At 42.1% G+C, this 17623-nt stretch overlaps 1 protein-coding gene across 1 annotated transcript; it reads right to left on the bottom strand.

Moving 5' to 3' along the window:
- Nucleotides 1-291: 291 nt before the first annotated feature.
- On the bottom strand, nt 292-17611 carry LOC306888716 (histidine decarboxylase-like; the record flags this gene model as incomplete). Its single annotated transcript, XM_079447132.1, has 12 exons — nt 292-946; nt 2182-2283; nt 2493-2591; nt 2673-2760; nt 2994-3156; nt 3815-3881; nt 3963-4106; nt 9578-9718; nt 10811-10933; nt 11726-11839; nt 16744-16916; nt 17584-17611. 12 exons carry the CDS (start codon nt 17609-17611, stop codon nt 371-373), a joined length of 1818 nt encoding a protein of 605 aa, XP_079303258.1. The 3' UTR covers nt 292-370.
- Between the last annotated feature and the right edge of the window lie 12 nt (nt 17612-17623).

Raw genomic sequence — 17623 nt, 5'->3', positions numbered from 1 at the left:
GTGCGAGAGTGTGCATGAGTGTGTGTGTGCGTGTGCATGTGCGAGAGTGTGCATGAGTGAGTGCGTGTGTGCCTGTCGACTGTGCATGAGTGTGTGTGTGTGTGTGTGCATAAAAGTGAGTGTGTGTGTGTGCACAGGTACACAAGAGTGTGTGCGTGAGTGTGTGATGTGTGTGTTGTGAGTGTGTGAGTTTGTGTGTGAGTGCTCGAGGGTGTCTGTGAGTGTGTGTGTGTGTGCGTGTGAGTGTACAAGAGTATGCATGTATGAAAGTGTGTGAATAAGAGTGAGTGTGTGTATGTGTATGCACAAGTACACAAGAGTGTGAGTTTGTGTATGTGCATGCGGGTGTGTGTGTGTCAGTGAGTGTGTGTTATTTGGTGGGCAGCGGGCTGGTCTCCAGAGGGAAGCAGTTGAAACAGCTGGCTCTGCTGGTGACCCATCCTCGTCTGAAGGGCTGGTAGAGCTGCTGCATGCCGCACTGCGCCCACACCTGGGACAGACTGGGCACACTGTGGAACTTCAGCAGCCTCTTCTGCGCTCGGTGCTCCCGTGCGGGCCGCTCGGGGATCTGCTCCAGCGGGGCGTCTCTCTGCACTCTCTGGGGCGGGAGCTCGGCGCTGCAGCTCAGCGAGCGAGTGGCCCGCCTCTGGCCCTGCCGCACCAGACGCTCGTCGATCATGGGCTCCAGACGCATGCGGCTCAGCTCGTCCTCGCTCTCCTCATCTGAGAGCACGTTGGGCTGGCGCAAGAGAGCACAGGAGCGTAGCACCTCTCTGGCCGTCTGCCAGATCAGGCTCCAGTCTCTCTGGATGTCTTGAGCGCTCGTGAACTGAGACGTCACAGTGAAACGGATGATGAGTTTGTTCCCGATGGCAGCTGGAATCAGAAACATCTGCCCTGATTTAGTCAGTTTGCGCAGTAACTCCCGCGTCGCTCCGTTTCCAGCCTGAGGACAGATGGAGCGTGTGGTGTGACTGGTGTGGATATAAAGCAGCAGTATTTGGTAACACTTTATTTTGATAGTCCACTTTAGACATTCTACTACATATCAACTAATTCTCATTAATTTGCAACTACATGTTTACTAACTCTCAGAGTAGACTGTTAGGGTTAGGGTTAGTAGAATAAGTTGACAAATACTTGCAAAGTTTCTCATAGTCAGTATGTTGTATGTTAAGTGTTAGCAGATATCAAGCAGACAGTCTACTAATACTCTAATGACTGCTAGTTGACATGTAGTTGCAAAGTTATTTACTGATAGTAGAATGTCTGAAGTGGACTATCAAAATAAAGTGAATATGTGATCAAATGTGAATGTCAACAACAAGTCGCACACTTTAGGGGTAAATAAGGTAGAAAAGGTGTATCTAAGGATGTAACTGTGTACAAGAGCACCGCAAAATATGACATGCTCAACCAGTACAAAGTCTAAAAATTTGGAAACTCACAGCATCTCCACGACAACAATACTACAGTGAGAATAAAAGTTACGCCTTCTTTGCGTAAACATTTGTGAGGTGTTCTGCAAATCTTCCCACACCGTGACGTAGACGTGTGGGGCGTGTTTGACTGAGGCGTTTTAGGAAGACGTGGACGAGTCTTAACTTTTATAAAGAATATCTCTTTGGGTTTGAGACTTTAGTCTTTGCAACTTTATAGATCTTATATATGCACAAGCAGCTTAAATACTCCAAAGAGAAAAGAAAACTTGAAATCACATCATATATGACTCCTTTAAATCAATATATATTTACTTCAGATGCATCATGACACAAGATATGAAGCCTTGAAAATTAAGTGAGTTTATATTTAAAACAATAACAAATATCTGTCAATGGGCTCAGAAAAATTAACTTTCACTTGGAAATAAACTCACTTAATTCCACTTCACTTCCATCCGTTTCTCAATAAACCAGTCATCATATCTCATATTACTGTGCATCTGAAGTAAATGTATCTTAATTTAAGAATTTTTTCGATATCTGCACTTGAAAACTAGTCAGAAACACTGAGGACGAACGCAGCACATGAATAAGGCATCATTCAGAAACCGTGTCATATGTCGTCCTCTCATATCACCGCAGGGGGTTTTATGAGACACCTGATCAATAATCTATAAACAAGTGTTTATTGTGTTATTCTGATGATTTCACGTGAGTATGGTGACATTAGATTAGTTACTCGTAAGCAGAAGACGACCAGACCGAGGTGCCGCTGCGCTGGGATCTGGAAGTTTGTGTCTTTTCTGACCAGAGACTCGAACAGCTTCGCCATCTCCACGCTCTGACATCACAGGAAACGCATCATCACAGACAGGAAACAGCAGCATTAGCTTTGACTCTTCATGAAACCGATCGAACATCAACTGACACGCTGAGTTCAATGCTACTATTTGCCTTACAGTGATTTAAGAAATGACTTCTGCTGGAGTTTCATGAGACACACAGGATGATGTGATTATTTATTAAGTGTGTAAAGGTTATATTCCTCACGTGTCGAATGTGAGCCTGCAGGTTCTTCAGACCGAAGGAGCGCATCACAAACCACAGCTTCAGAGAGCGAAAGCGGCGGCTCAGAGAGATCTGCCAGTGCTGCGAGAGATGAGCGCTGATCAGCAAACAGCAGGGAAACAAACAGATAAACACATTCTAACCAGAGTAACGTGACTCTACCATGAAGTCGGTGGCGTCTGAGTTCTCGTGTCTCAGGTAAAGCGGGTCGACGGTGAACGTCTGCTGGAGCTTCATCTTATTCTTCACCCTGCAGTTCAAACAAACGCTGAACTCATCAGATTCATTAATGCTCAAAAAGAAACTAATAGTGGAAAAGAAACTTATTACTCAAGGATGCATTAAAAGTGACAGTAAAGACATTTATAACGTTACAGTAGATTTCTGCTTCAAATAAGTGCAGTCTTGGTGAACATAAGAGATTATGTGTAAATTCCTCCTTGTGGTCTATAATTTCCAACGGGAAAATAAAGTGTCTCTCACCAGAATGCCGTACAGTCGAAATGGACCATCATCCACTTGGAGGGGTTGAAGACGAATGAATCAGCAAACTCAATTCCGTTTAGAAAATAGCGCAGTTCAGGACACAGCAGAGCAGAACCTGCATACGCCGCATCCACATGCAGCCAGAGACCCTCACGCTCACCTACACACACACACACACACACACACAGATACACACACACACAGATACACACACACACAGATACACACACACACACACAGACACAGACACATATACACACACAGATACACACACACACACATATACACACACACACACACAGACACAGACACATATACACACACAGATACACACACACACACACACATATACACACACACACACACACAGATACACACACACACAGATACACACACACACACACGCACACACACAGACACAGACACATATACACACACAGATACACACACACACACATATACACACACACACACACACAGATACACACACACACACATATACACACACACACACACACACACACACACACACACACACACACACACACACACAGATACACACACACACACACACGCACACACACACAGACACAGACACATATACACACACAGATACACACACACACACACACAGACACACACACACACACACACACAATCAATCATGGTAAAAATGAGACACATTTCGGAAGCAGTGTTTGGTCTTTGGATCCTGCGTCACACAGAGCAGCAGTAGAGTTCTTAAATGCAAGAGAATCTACAGAAGTGGTGCTTTTTCAGAAGAGTTCCATGGCTCTTTAGTGACTCATGACACTCACAGATGGGGCCGAGCTCATCCAGACGGTCAAACGAACACACACCGGTGGAGCCGAGCGTCGCACACAGCTGCAGGGGACACACACACACACTCAGTCACATGGTAGCACAGTAACGAACTAAACGGCTGATTATCTGAGGCTCATTCACCATCACAGGCACGAATCCTCTTCTACGGTCCTCCTCGATGGCGCGCTGTAGAGTTTCTCCTCGCAGAGAAAACGCCTTGTCCGTCTCCAGGAATCTGATCTTCACCAGAGAGATCAGACCGGCCTTCTCCACAGACGAATGAGCCTACAGCACAAACACATCTTCATGAGGAGCCACAACAATAATTCAGAAACAACAGATGATAAATCATCATCATACAGTCAAACCAAAACTTATTCAGATGCCAGATATAATTTTTTGATATTTTTTTACTAGTGGGTGCAGGACACTATAGTTCATTTATGTAAGTGAGGATAGCAAAATAAAATAAACTGCGTATAAGACATATTATACCCAAAAATTCTTCATACAGTGGACTACCAGTAAAATTGATAAAAATTTGGGACCAAAAAGTATTTTGCTTAAGTGTTTTTTCTTTAATTGTAATTCAAACATAACCCTAGGTATTTATTCAATACAGTGGCTAAATTAACTAAAAAAATGAAGCATCAACAGGTGTTGACATTTCCCAACAGCACAGCAGTAATGACTTTATGAACTATTTTACTTCCAAGATCGATATTATCAGAGATAAAATTGTAACCATGCAGCCGTCAGCTACAGTATCGCATCAGATAGTGCACTATAGATCCCCTGAGGAACAATTCCACTCATTCTCTACTATAGGAGAGGAAGAATTTGTGGCGGGAGGAGCCAACGACAGACACAGTGGGCGTGGCGTCAAGCCTCGGAGAGGTTTTTATTAAACAATATTTAAAATAAAGTGTCCAAAGGGGGAAAAGTGTCCAAAATAAACAGGGATCTGGTGTCCTCGTTGTGCTGCGGGGCTCGTGAAGGAGGGCAGTGTTCAGGAGGGAAGGGTCCAGGTAAGGGGCGGAGTCCGGCGGCCGCACGCGCTCCCGTCTGGAGGTCCCGGGGCGCGGGTGACGGCGGCTTCTGTGGCGGCTTCGTCCAACTCCTTCATCCCCGGGTGCTCGACGGGATTCCACGGCCCGGCGTCCTTGCCCGACGGCCGTATCGCGGGTGCAGTGTCGGCCGGACTGCGGGTCCGGCCGCTCGCGTCTCTGGTGGCGGCAGGTAATTCCCTCTACGCTCCCTTTCCTGGACCCACGAGGACACCAGCGTGCATGCACGGGGAAGAGACCGGTCTCCCGAGGAGAGGCGCGCTCGGAGTTTAAACGGCGGCGGTGATGAGGCTCCATCACACGCCGCCAGCCCTGGCTGTTTCAGCGCCCCTCCTCTCTCTCACACACCCACTCCCGTCGGGAGCCTGGTGAAGGGCGGCGAATAAGGGACGGGGTGGTGATGATGGACAGGGGGGAGGCAGCCGACTCGTCACAAATTGTATAAACTTAAATCATCTAAACCAACAACCTGTATGTTAGACCCTGTTCCATCTAAACTACTAAAAGAGGTGCTTCCAGAAGTAATAGATCCACTTTTGGCTATTACTAATTCGTCATTGTCATTAGGATATGTCCCCAAAACCTTCAAATTGGCTGTTATTAAGCCTTTCAACTTTATAAAAACCACAACTTGACCCCAAAGATCTAGTTAATTACAGACCGATCTCAATTCTCCATTTTCGGTCAAAGATAATAGAAAAGGTAGTATCCTCACAATTACAACCCGAATTCCGGAAATGTTGGGACATTTTTGGATGGGTTGAACAGATCAATTTTACACTTTCATCCACTAGATGAGCTCATTTCAAACTTGATGCCTGCTACAGGTTTCAAAAAAGTTGGCACGGGGGCAACAAAGAGCTGAAAATGCAAGAATTTTTTAAAAGATTCAGCTGGGAGAACATCTAGCAACTAATCAAGTTAATGACATCAGGTCTGTAACATGATTAGCTATAAAAGGGATGTCTTAGAGAGACAGAGTCTCTCAGAAGTAAAGATGGGCAGAGGCTCTCCAATCTGTGAAAGAGTGCGTAAAAAGATTGTGGAACACTTTAAAAACAACATTCCTCAACATCAAATTGCAAAGACTTTGCAAATCTCATCATCTACAGTGCATAACATCATCAAAAGATTCAGAGAAACTGTAGAAATCTCTGTGCGTAAGGGACAAGGCAGAAGACCTTTGTTGGATGCCTGTGGTCTTCGGGCCCTCAGACGACACTGGCCGCTCATCGGCATGATTCTGTCATTGACATTACTAAATGGGCCCAGGAATACTTCCAGAAACCACTGTCGGTAAACACAATCCGCCGTGCCATCTGCATGCTAAAAAAAAGCCATATGTGAACATGGTCCAGAAGCGCCGTCATGTCCTGTGGGTCAAGGCTCATTTAAAATGGACTGTTTCAAAGTGGAAAAGTGTTCTATGGTCAGACGAGTCCAAATTTGACATTCTTGTTGGAAATCACGGACACCGTGTCCTCCGGGCTAAAGAGGAGGGAGACTTTCCAGCATGTTATCATGTTATCAGCATTCAGTTCAAAAGCTAGCATCTCTAATGGTATGGGGGTGCATAGGTGCATACGGTATGGGCAGCTTGCACGTTTTGGAAGGCACTATGAATGCTGAAAGGTATATAAAGGTTTTAGAGTAACATATGCTCCCCTCCAGATGACGTGTATTTCAGGGAAGGCCTTGTGTATTTCAGAAGGACAAAATCACATACTGCAGCTATTACAACAGCATGGCTTCGTAGTAGAAGAGTCCGGGTGCTGAATTGGCCTGCCTGCAGTCCAGATCTTTCACCTATAGAGAACATTTGGCACGTCATTAAATTAAAAATACGTCAAAGACGACCACAAACTCTTTAGCAGCTGAAAACCTATATCAGGCAAGAATGGGACCAAATTCCAACACCAAAACTCATAACCTCGATGCCCAGACGTCTTCAAACTGTTTTGAAAAGAAGAGGAGATGCTACACCATGGTAAACATGCCCCCGTCAAAATTATTTTGAGACCTGTAGCAGGCATCAAATTTGAAATGACCTCATTTTGTGCATAGAATTGTAAAATTTCTCAGTTTAAACATTTGTTATGTTATGTTATTTGTTATCTATGTTCTATTGTGAATAACATATTGCCTCATGTGATTTGAAATTCTTTTAGTTTTCATTTTATTCAAATTTTTAAAAAGTCACTATTATTTATTACTTCTTAGAGAAAAATGGTATCTGTGAGGATTTCCAGTCAGGTTTTAGACCATATCATAGTACTGAGACTGCTCTCATTAAAGTTACGAACGACCTGCTTTTATCATCTGATCGTGGTTGTATCTCTCTATTAGTGCTACTGGATCTTAGCGCTGCATTCGACACTATCGACCACAACATTCTCTTGAATAGACTAGAAAACTTTGTTGGCATTAGAGGAAGTGCATTAGCATGGTTCAAATCGTACTTATCTGACCGCCATCAATTCGTAGCAGTAAATGAAGAGGTATCATATCAGTCACAACTGCAGTATGGAGTACCTCAAGGCTCAGTACTAGGGCCGTTACTTTTCACGCTTTACATGTCACCCTTGGGAGATATTATCAGGAGACATGGTGTTAGCTTTCACTGTTATGCTGATGATACTCAGCTCAATATTTCTTTGCGGCCCGGTGAAATACACCAAATTGAGAAACTAACGGAATGCATAGTCGATATAAAAAACTGGATGACGAGTACTTCTTACTGCTAAATTCTGAAAAAAACAGGTGTTAATTATCGGACCTAAAACTCCCACACGTAATAACTTAGATGACTGTCTAATACTTGATGGCTCCTCTGTCAATTCTTCGTCATCAGTTAGGAAACTAGGCGTACTTTTCTACCACGTTGTAAAGCCACGTTTCTAGCATTTGTAAAACTGCATTTTTCCATCTCAAAAATATATCTAAATTACGACCTATGCTCTCAATGTCAAATGCAGAAACATTAATTCATGTGTTCCTGATCTCGAGGTTAGATTATTGTAATGCTTTATTGGGTGGTTGTTCTGCGTGCTTAATAAACTCCAGATGGTTCAAAATACAGCAGCTAGAGTTAATTCACCTTTATTTATATAGCGCTTTTAACAATGTAAATTGTGTCAAAGCAACTGCACAATATCAAAAAAAGAAAATAGTGTGTCAATAATGTAAAATGTCAATAATGTAAAAAAAGATTTTCAGTTAAAGGCATTTCATTATTGAATTCAGTGATGTCATCATCCAGCTCAGTTCAGTTTAAATAGTGTCTTTGCAATCAGGTCGACGATATCCCTGGAAATGAAGTATCCCCAACTAATAGAGTTGAATAGAGTTCTTACTAGAACCAGGAAGTATGACCACATTAGCCCGGTTCTGTCAACACTGCACTGGCTCCCTATTAAACATCGTATAGATTTTAAAATCTTGTTAATTACTTAAAAAGCCCTGAATGGCTTAGCTCCTCAGTATTTGAGTGAGCTCTTATCGCAATATAGTCCTTCACGTCCGCTGCGATCTCAAAACTCTGGCCATTTGATAATACCTAGAATATCAAAATCAACTGCGGACGGGAGATTGTTTTCCTATTTAGCTCCCAAACTCTGGAACAATCTACCTAACACTGTTCGGGAAGCAGACACTCTCTATCAGTTTAAATCTAGATTAAAGACACATTTCTTTAACCTGGCTTACACATAACACACTATCACATTTCTATTATTCAAATCCGTTGAAGGATTGTTAGGCTGCATTAATTAGATCAACCGGAACCGGGAACACTTCCCATAACATCCGATTTACTTGTTATATTGTAAGAAGAATGGCATCTGCGCTAATATTAGTCTGTTTCTTTCTTATTCCGAGATCACCGTAGACACCCAGATCCAGACTGTATCCAGATCAGCACCTAGAGATGACCTCTGCAGCCCTGAATCTCAGCGGAGACCAGAACACCTAGATGAGCCCCAGAGACTGATCCCCAGTGAAGACCTCGTCTCCTAGATGGCCATCGGGACAAGACCTTGGAAAACAGAGTCCTCTACACAAACTGCTGGTTCATCTGGCCCTGACTCAGCCTGGTTTCTCCCAAGGTTTTTTTCTCCATTCTGTCACCGATGGAGTTTAGGTTCCTCTGGCTTGCTTAGTTGGGGACACTTAATTTCCAGGGATATCGTCGACTTGATTGCACAGACACTATTTAAACTGAACTGAGCTGGATGATGACATCACTGAATTCAATAATGAAATGCCTTTAACTGAAAATTGAGTGTTTAATCTAGCCATTTTACATTATTGACACACTATTTTCCTATTTGATGCTGTAAAGTTCCTTTGACACAGTCTGTATCATTAAAAGTGCTATATAAATAAAGGTGACTTGACTTGACCAATTGCTAACGCGACCTGACTGAACAAAATGAACTAAATGAAGCATTGCTTGGTAATTGGTTGAGCTAAATTGGTATTATCTAATTGTGTTCTTAAATTTAACAGCTGACAGCTATTCAACCGAAGTCATAACATGCCTTCTTGTTCTTGTCATATTTTATTACTATTTTCTAAACTACAGCGAAAGTAACTGTGACAATGTGAGAAATGCTGAAGATGTCTGAATAAATCTGGTCTGAGTGTAAATCAAAGGAATGTGAGCAGGTTGTGTGATTGCTGATGAAGCACCTGGTCTGAGGCGTATACGATCAGCCTGGCGTTTAGCACGGACTCGTCTGTGTCGGCGTGTGTGAACTCACTCTTCATCTGCAGGATTCGATCCTTCCTCGCGGCGAGCAGAGCGACCAGGGTACACTCACTGACCGTACTCTACACAACCATTTACAGACATCACTACTGTACAGCATCACACTGACACCCAACCAAAACTCAGCAGCAGCTGACTGGGTAACGAAGATAAGAGCCAGGTTATATCAGTTAAAACACCACTTCATGTAACGGAATTACGTAATATAATTACAAAATAAATGTAACAGTAATATGTTAGAGTTACTGATAATGTGTAATTAAATTACAGTTACTTATGAAAATGTTAATGATTACAAAGGTTACATATGAATATTCACACACACACACCCACACACACACACACACACGAATTCAGATTTTCTTTCATAAATTGCAGTGACTGCTCTAAAATATGAGACACCAATGTTTCAGGAGTTTAGGACACATGCTTATTCCATAACTGTTTCATTTCCTTTGGGTTTATGCATGTACTTTTTTCCAAGGCATTGTTAGATATCAGTGTTTTCTGTCATTACTATGCAAAGATTTGATTTCAAAAACAGTATCATAGCTATAAAATTATATCTTGTAATGAAGTCTTATTTTGTGCTGCTGTGCTTTAAAATGTAATTAATACGATCTTAATTAAAGAGATGAAGGATTTTGAAAGTCTGACAGTAATCAGTGTTGAGTTCTACTGTAAGATTAAACCTGCGTAGTTTAAATGTTTGAAAATGATGAATAGTTGAAAACATTCATTAGAATTTTAGAAAAGTAATCAAAATGTAATCAAATGTAATCAGTTACATTACCTTAATAAAGTAATTGAAATAGTTACACTATTTCTTACATTTTCTTTTTTCTTTTTTACTTCTTACATTTTAAACAGGGTAACTTGTAATCTGTAACCTGTTATATTTCCAAAGTAACCTTCCCAACATTACCTACAATACACCTGAACATGGAGACGACTCGGGCTCGTTTACGAAGTGTGTTTTGAATCAGCATGCAAGCAGACTTACTGTATGTGCTGCACATTAGTCACAGTGTTTACGGTGGATCTGACTCAGGAACAGTCAGTTTGACACACAGGACGAAATGACTCCGGGACGTCTGGGTCAGTATGGGGTGGTCAGTAACGCTAGTTTTGTGTGGTTGAGTTGTGTTTTATACCTGCAGGATTCCTCCTCCGTTGCTCTGTGGATGATGGTGTAAATAATGATCTGGCAACCCGAGTGCTTTACACAACCAGTCCAACACACACATCTCCAGCTCAGTGCACGCTGGACTAGAGGCCTGCAGAACACACACACACACACACACACACACTATTGAACATGACGCATAAGGCAGATATAGAGAGTGTTGTGTGTGTGCATGTGTGTGTATACAGAGCTGGATAGCAACTGATTACATGTAATCTGGATTATGTAATCAGATTCCAAAAAATGGTTACACTTTAATTTAAATTGTCCTTGTTACAGTGTAATTATACATTTAAGCACTGTTTGGTTCAGGGTTACTTGCATGTAATTATGCATAATTTATTGTTATTATAATAATAAGTACATGTAACGTGTAACAAGAACACCTTCAAATAAAAAGTGTTACCCAAAAAATAAGTACTTGTAATTAGATTAAATTACATTTTGAAATACTCTGAATCAGACTACAGTTACTTTTTATAGATTACATGATTACATATTATTTACACGATAGCAATAAATAGTTAGTGGACATTCACACAAAGACCAGTCACTAGTCCGGTGGCTATAATTACACAGAAAACTTTCTATCAAAGTTATATGACATTATCAAGTTGAATTTGTTCTGACACAGTTTAGCTCTGAGTTCTTGTTATTACCATTTTCTAAACTATAGCAAATAAACTGTGATAATGTGAGAGATGTTGAAGGTGTCTGAATAAATTTGGTCTGACTGTATTACCTAAAATGTGTAATTGAATGGATTATGTTACAAGCCCAATTTTTGTCATGTAATTTGGAATCAGCAATGGAAAGTAATCTACCCAGCTCTGTATGTATATGTGCATGTTGTGTGTGTGTGTGTGTGTGTGTGTGTGTTTACCCAGGTGAAGCCGAGGCAATTGATGGCATCTGCCAGCATGTCTCCCAGCAGAGACGGCCATGAAGTGAGCGCAGGGAAATACGCATGCATGTGAGGACTCTGCCAATGAACGACCTACAGACAGACAGACAGGAGCATTACAGCATACGGGAGTTCACCAGGACAGACAGATGGACAGATACAGACAGACAGATGGACAGATACAGACAGACAGATACAGACAGACAGATGGACAGATACAGACAGACGGATGGACAGATACAGACAGATGGACAGATACAGACAGATGTACAGATACAGACAGATGGACAGATATAGTCAGATGGATGGACAGATACAGACAGACAGATGGACAGATACAGACAGACAGATGGACAGATACAGACAGACAGATGGACAGATACAGACAGACAGATGGACAGATACAGACAGACAGATGGACAGATACAGACAGACAGATGGACAGATACAGACAGACAGATGGACAGATACAGACAGACAGATGGACAGATACAGACAGATGTACAGATATAGACAGATGGACAGATACAGACAGACAGATGGACAGATACAGACAGACAGATGGACAGATACAGACAGACGGACAGATATAGACAGATGGACAGCTATAGTCAGATGGATGGACAGATACAGACAGACAGATGGACAGATACAGACAGACGGATGGACAGATACAGACAGACAGATGGACAGATACAGACAGACAGATGGACAGATACAGACAGACAGATGGACAGATACAGACAGACGGATGGACAGATACAGACAGACAGATACAGACAGACAGATGGACAGATACAGACAGACAGATGTACAGATACAGACAGATGTACAGATACAGACAGATGTACAGATATAGACAGATGTACAGATATAGACAGATGGACAGATACAGACAGACAGATGGACAGATACAGACAGACAGATGGACAGATACAGACAGACAGATGGACAGATACAGACAGACGGATGGACAGATACAGACAGACGGATGGACAGATACAGACAGACAGATGGACAGATACAGACAGACAGATGGACAGATACAGACAGACAGATGGACAGATACAGACAGACGGATGGACAGATACAGACAGACAGATGGACAGATACAGACAGATGTACAGATACAGACAGATGTACAGATATAGACAGATGTACAGATATAGACAGATGGACAGATACAGACAGATGGACAGATACAGACAGATGGACAGATACAGACAGATGTACAGATACAGACAGATGTACAGATACAGACAGATGTACAGATATAGACAGATGGACAGATACAGACAGACAGATGGACAGATACAGACAGACAGATGGACAGATACAGACAGACAGATGGACAGATACAGACAGACAGATGGACAGATACAGACAGACGGATGGACAGATACAGACAGACAGATGGACAGATACAGACAGATGTACAGATACAGACAGATGTACAGATATAGACAGATGTACAGATATAGACAGATGGACAGATACAGACAGATGGACAGATACAGACAGATGTACAGATATAGACAGATGTACAGATATAGACAGATGGACAGATACAGACAGATGGACAGATACAGACAGATGTACAGATATAGACAGATGTACAGATATAGACAGATGGACAGATACAGACAGATGGACAGATACAGACAGATGGACAGATACAGACAGATGTACAGATACAGACAGATGTACAGATATAGACAGATGTACAGATATAGACAGATGGACAGATACAGACAGACAGATGGACAGATACAGACAGACAGATGGACAGATACAGACAGACGGATGGACAGATACAGACAGACAGATGTACAGATACAGACAGATGTACAGATACAGACAGATGTACAGATATAGACAGATGTACAGATATAGACAGATGTACAGATATAGACAGATGGACAGATACAGACAGATGTACAGATATAGACAGATGTACAGATATAGACAGATGGACAGATACAGACAGATGGACAGATACAGACAGATGTACAGATATAGACAGATGTACAGATATAGACAGATGTACAGATACAGACAGATGTACAGATACAGACAGATGTACAGATATAGACAGATGTACAGATATAGACAGATGGACAGATACAGACAGATGGACAGATACAGACAGATGGACAGATACAGACAGATGTACAGATACAGACAGATGTACAGATATAGACAGATGTACAGATATAGACAGATGGACAGATACAGACAGACAGATGGACAGATACAGACAGACAGATGGACAGATACAGACAGACGGATGGACAGATACAGACAGACAGATGTACAGATACAGACAGATGTACAGATACAGACAGATGTACAGATATAGACAGATGTACAGATATAGACAGATGTACAGATATAGACAGATGGACAGATACAGACAGACAGATGGACAGATACAGACAGACAGATGGACAGATAGACAGACAGATGGACAGATACAGACAGACAGATGGACAGATACAGACAGACGGATGGACAGATACAGACAGACAGATGGACAGATACAGACAGACAGATGGACAGATACAGACAGACAGATGGACAGATACAGACAGACGGATGGACAGATACAGACAGACGGATGGACAGATACAGACAGACAGATGGACAGATACAGACAGACAGATGTACAGATACAGACAGATGTACAGATATAGACAGATGTACAGATATAGACAGATGGACAGATACAGACAGACAGATGGACAGATACAGACAGACAGATGGACAGATACAGACAGACAGATGGACAGATACAGACAGACGGATGGACAGATATAGACAGACAGATGGACAGATACAGACAGACAGATGGACAGATACAGACAGACAGATGGACAGATACAGACAGACAGATGGACAGATACAGACAGACAGATGGACAGATACAGACAGACGGATGGACAGATACAGACAGACAGATGGACAGATACAGACAGACAGATGGACAGATACAGACAGACAGATGTACAGATACAGACAGATGTACAGATACAGACAGATGTACAGATATAGACAGATGTACAGATATAGACAGATGTACAGATATAGACAGATGGACAGATACAGACAGATGGACAGATACAGACAGATGGACAGATACAGACAGATGTACAGATATAGACAGATGTACAGATATAGACAGATGGACAGATACAGACAGACAGATGGACAGATACAGACAGACAGATGGACAGATACAGACAGACGGATGGACAGATACAGACAGACAGATGTACAGATACAGACAGATGTACAGATACAGACAGATGTACAGATATAGACAGATGTACAGATATAGACAGATGGACAGATACAGACAGACAGATGGACAGATACAGACAGACAGATGGACAGATACAGACAGACAGATGGACAGATACAGACAGACAGATGGACAGATACAGACAGACAGATGTACAGATACAGACAGATGTACAGATATAGACAGATGTACAGATATAGACAGATGGACAGATACAGACAGACAGATGGACAGATACAGACAGACAGATGGACAGATACAGACAGACAGATGGACAGATACAGACAGACGGATGGACAGATATAGACAGACAGATGGACAGATACAGACAGACAGATGGACAGATACAGACAGACAGATGGACAGATACAGACAGACAGATGGACAGATACAGACAGACAGATGGACAGATACAGACAGACGGATGGACAGATACAGACAGACAGATGGACAGATACAGACAGACAGATGGACAGATACAGACAGACAGATGTACAGATACAGACAGATGTACAGATACAGACAGATGTACAGATATAGACAGATGTACAGATATAGACAGATGTACAGATATAGACAGATGTACAGATATAGACAGATGGACAGATACAGACAGACAGATGGACAGATACAGACAGACAGATGTACAGATACAGACAGACAGATGGACAGATACAGACAGACAGATGGACAGATACAGACAGACGGATGGACAGATACAGACAGACAGATGGACAGATACAGACAGACAGATGGACAGATACAGACAGACGGATGGACAGATACAGACAGACGGATGGACAGATACAGACAGACAGATGGACAGATACAGACAGACAGATGGACAGATACAGACAGACAGATGTACAGATACAGACAGATGGACAGATACAGACAGACAGATGGACAGATATAGACAGACAGATGGACAGATACAGACAGACAGATGGACAGATACAGACAGACAGATGGACAGATACAGACAGACGGATGGACAGATACAGACAGACAGATGGACAGATACAGACAGACAGATGGACAGATACAGACAGACAGATGTACAGATACAGACAGATGTACAGATACAGACAGATGTACAGATATAGACAGATGTACAGATATAGACAGATGGACAGATACAGACAGACAGATGGACAGATACAGACAGACAGATGTACAGATACAGACAGATGTACAGATACAGACAGATGTACAGATATAGACAGATGTACAGATATAGACAGATGGACAGATACAGACAGATGTACAGATATAGACAGATGTACAGATATAGACAGATGGACAGATACAGACAGACAGATGTACAGATACAGACAGATGGATGGACAGATACAGACAGATGTACAGATATAGTCAGATGGATGGACAGATACAGACAGATGGACAGATATAGTCAGACGGATGGACAGATACAGACAGACGGATGGACAGATAAAGTTGGACAGATGGACAGATATAGACAGACAGATGGACAGATACAGACAGACAGATGGACAGATATAGACAGACGGATGGACAGATATAGTCCGACGGATGGACAGATACAGACAGACAGATGGACAGATACAGACAGACAGATGGACAGATACAGACAGACAGATGGACAGATACAGACAGACAGATGGACAGATATAGACAGACGGATGGACAGATATAGTCCGACGGATGGACAGACCCCTGGCAGGATGATGTTCTCCACGTCCTTCATGATGCTGCTCCAGTCGTCCGGCTCAAACGGAGCGCTGCTGGGCAGAAGAGGACGCATGAAACCTGGCTGAACGTCTGGAATGACCCGCCGCTCTCGGATCCGTGTGAGATACTGCTGGATAAAATCCACCATCTCCTTCCCTACACACACACACACACACTCGCAAACGGGCACACACACACATAACAGAGGAAACAAGAGTGCAAACACTGTGAGAAGTTCACTTTAAATCACTGTCAATACAAGAAGACTGAACAACATTTGAGGAAAATTAAAACAACAACAGATGAAGAGCACAGACACACAGATATTACAGCAGAACATAAATGTGACCATGAAGCACAAAAGCAGTCATGAGTAACACAGGTATATCTGTAGCAATAGACAACAATACATTGTATGGATCAAAATTATACATTTCTCTTTCATGACAAAAATCATTAGGATATTAAGATCATGTTCCATGAAGATATTTAGTACATTTCCTACCGTAAATATATCAAAACTTAATTTCTGATTAGTAATATGCATTGCTAAGAACTTCATTTGAACAACTTTAAAGGAGATTTCTCAGATTCCAGATTTACAAATAGTTGTGGATGACAACCCAATACAAACATTTTAAAGCGATTAAAATGTCCACATATTCAGGAAGTAAAAGTGACAGAAACAGTCATTTATGTACAAATCAAGAGCTTTTTAACTAAACCGCTTAGGCTGTATAAGATCAGCTGTGTCCTGTAAAACCAAATAAAAACTCATTCATGTAGTTCAGTTCTAGAAGACACGTATCATCCAGATGGTTACCTCTCATCAGGTACTCCTGCGCCTGCATCACGTCTGTCAG

This window comes from Barbus barbus (genome assembly GCF_936440315.1).
Source record: "Barbus barbus genome assembly, chromosome: 22".
NCBI classification, from domain to species: Eukaryota; Metazoa; Chordata; class Actinopteri; order Cypriniformes; family Cyprinidae; genus Barbus; species Barbus barbus.
The sequence above is the reverse complement of the archived record's forward strand: the minus strand, read 5'-3'. Positions and strand labels throughout refer to the sequence as shown.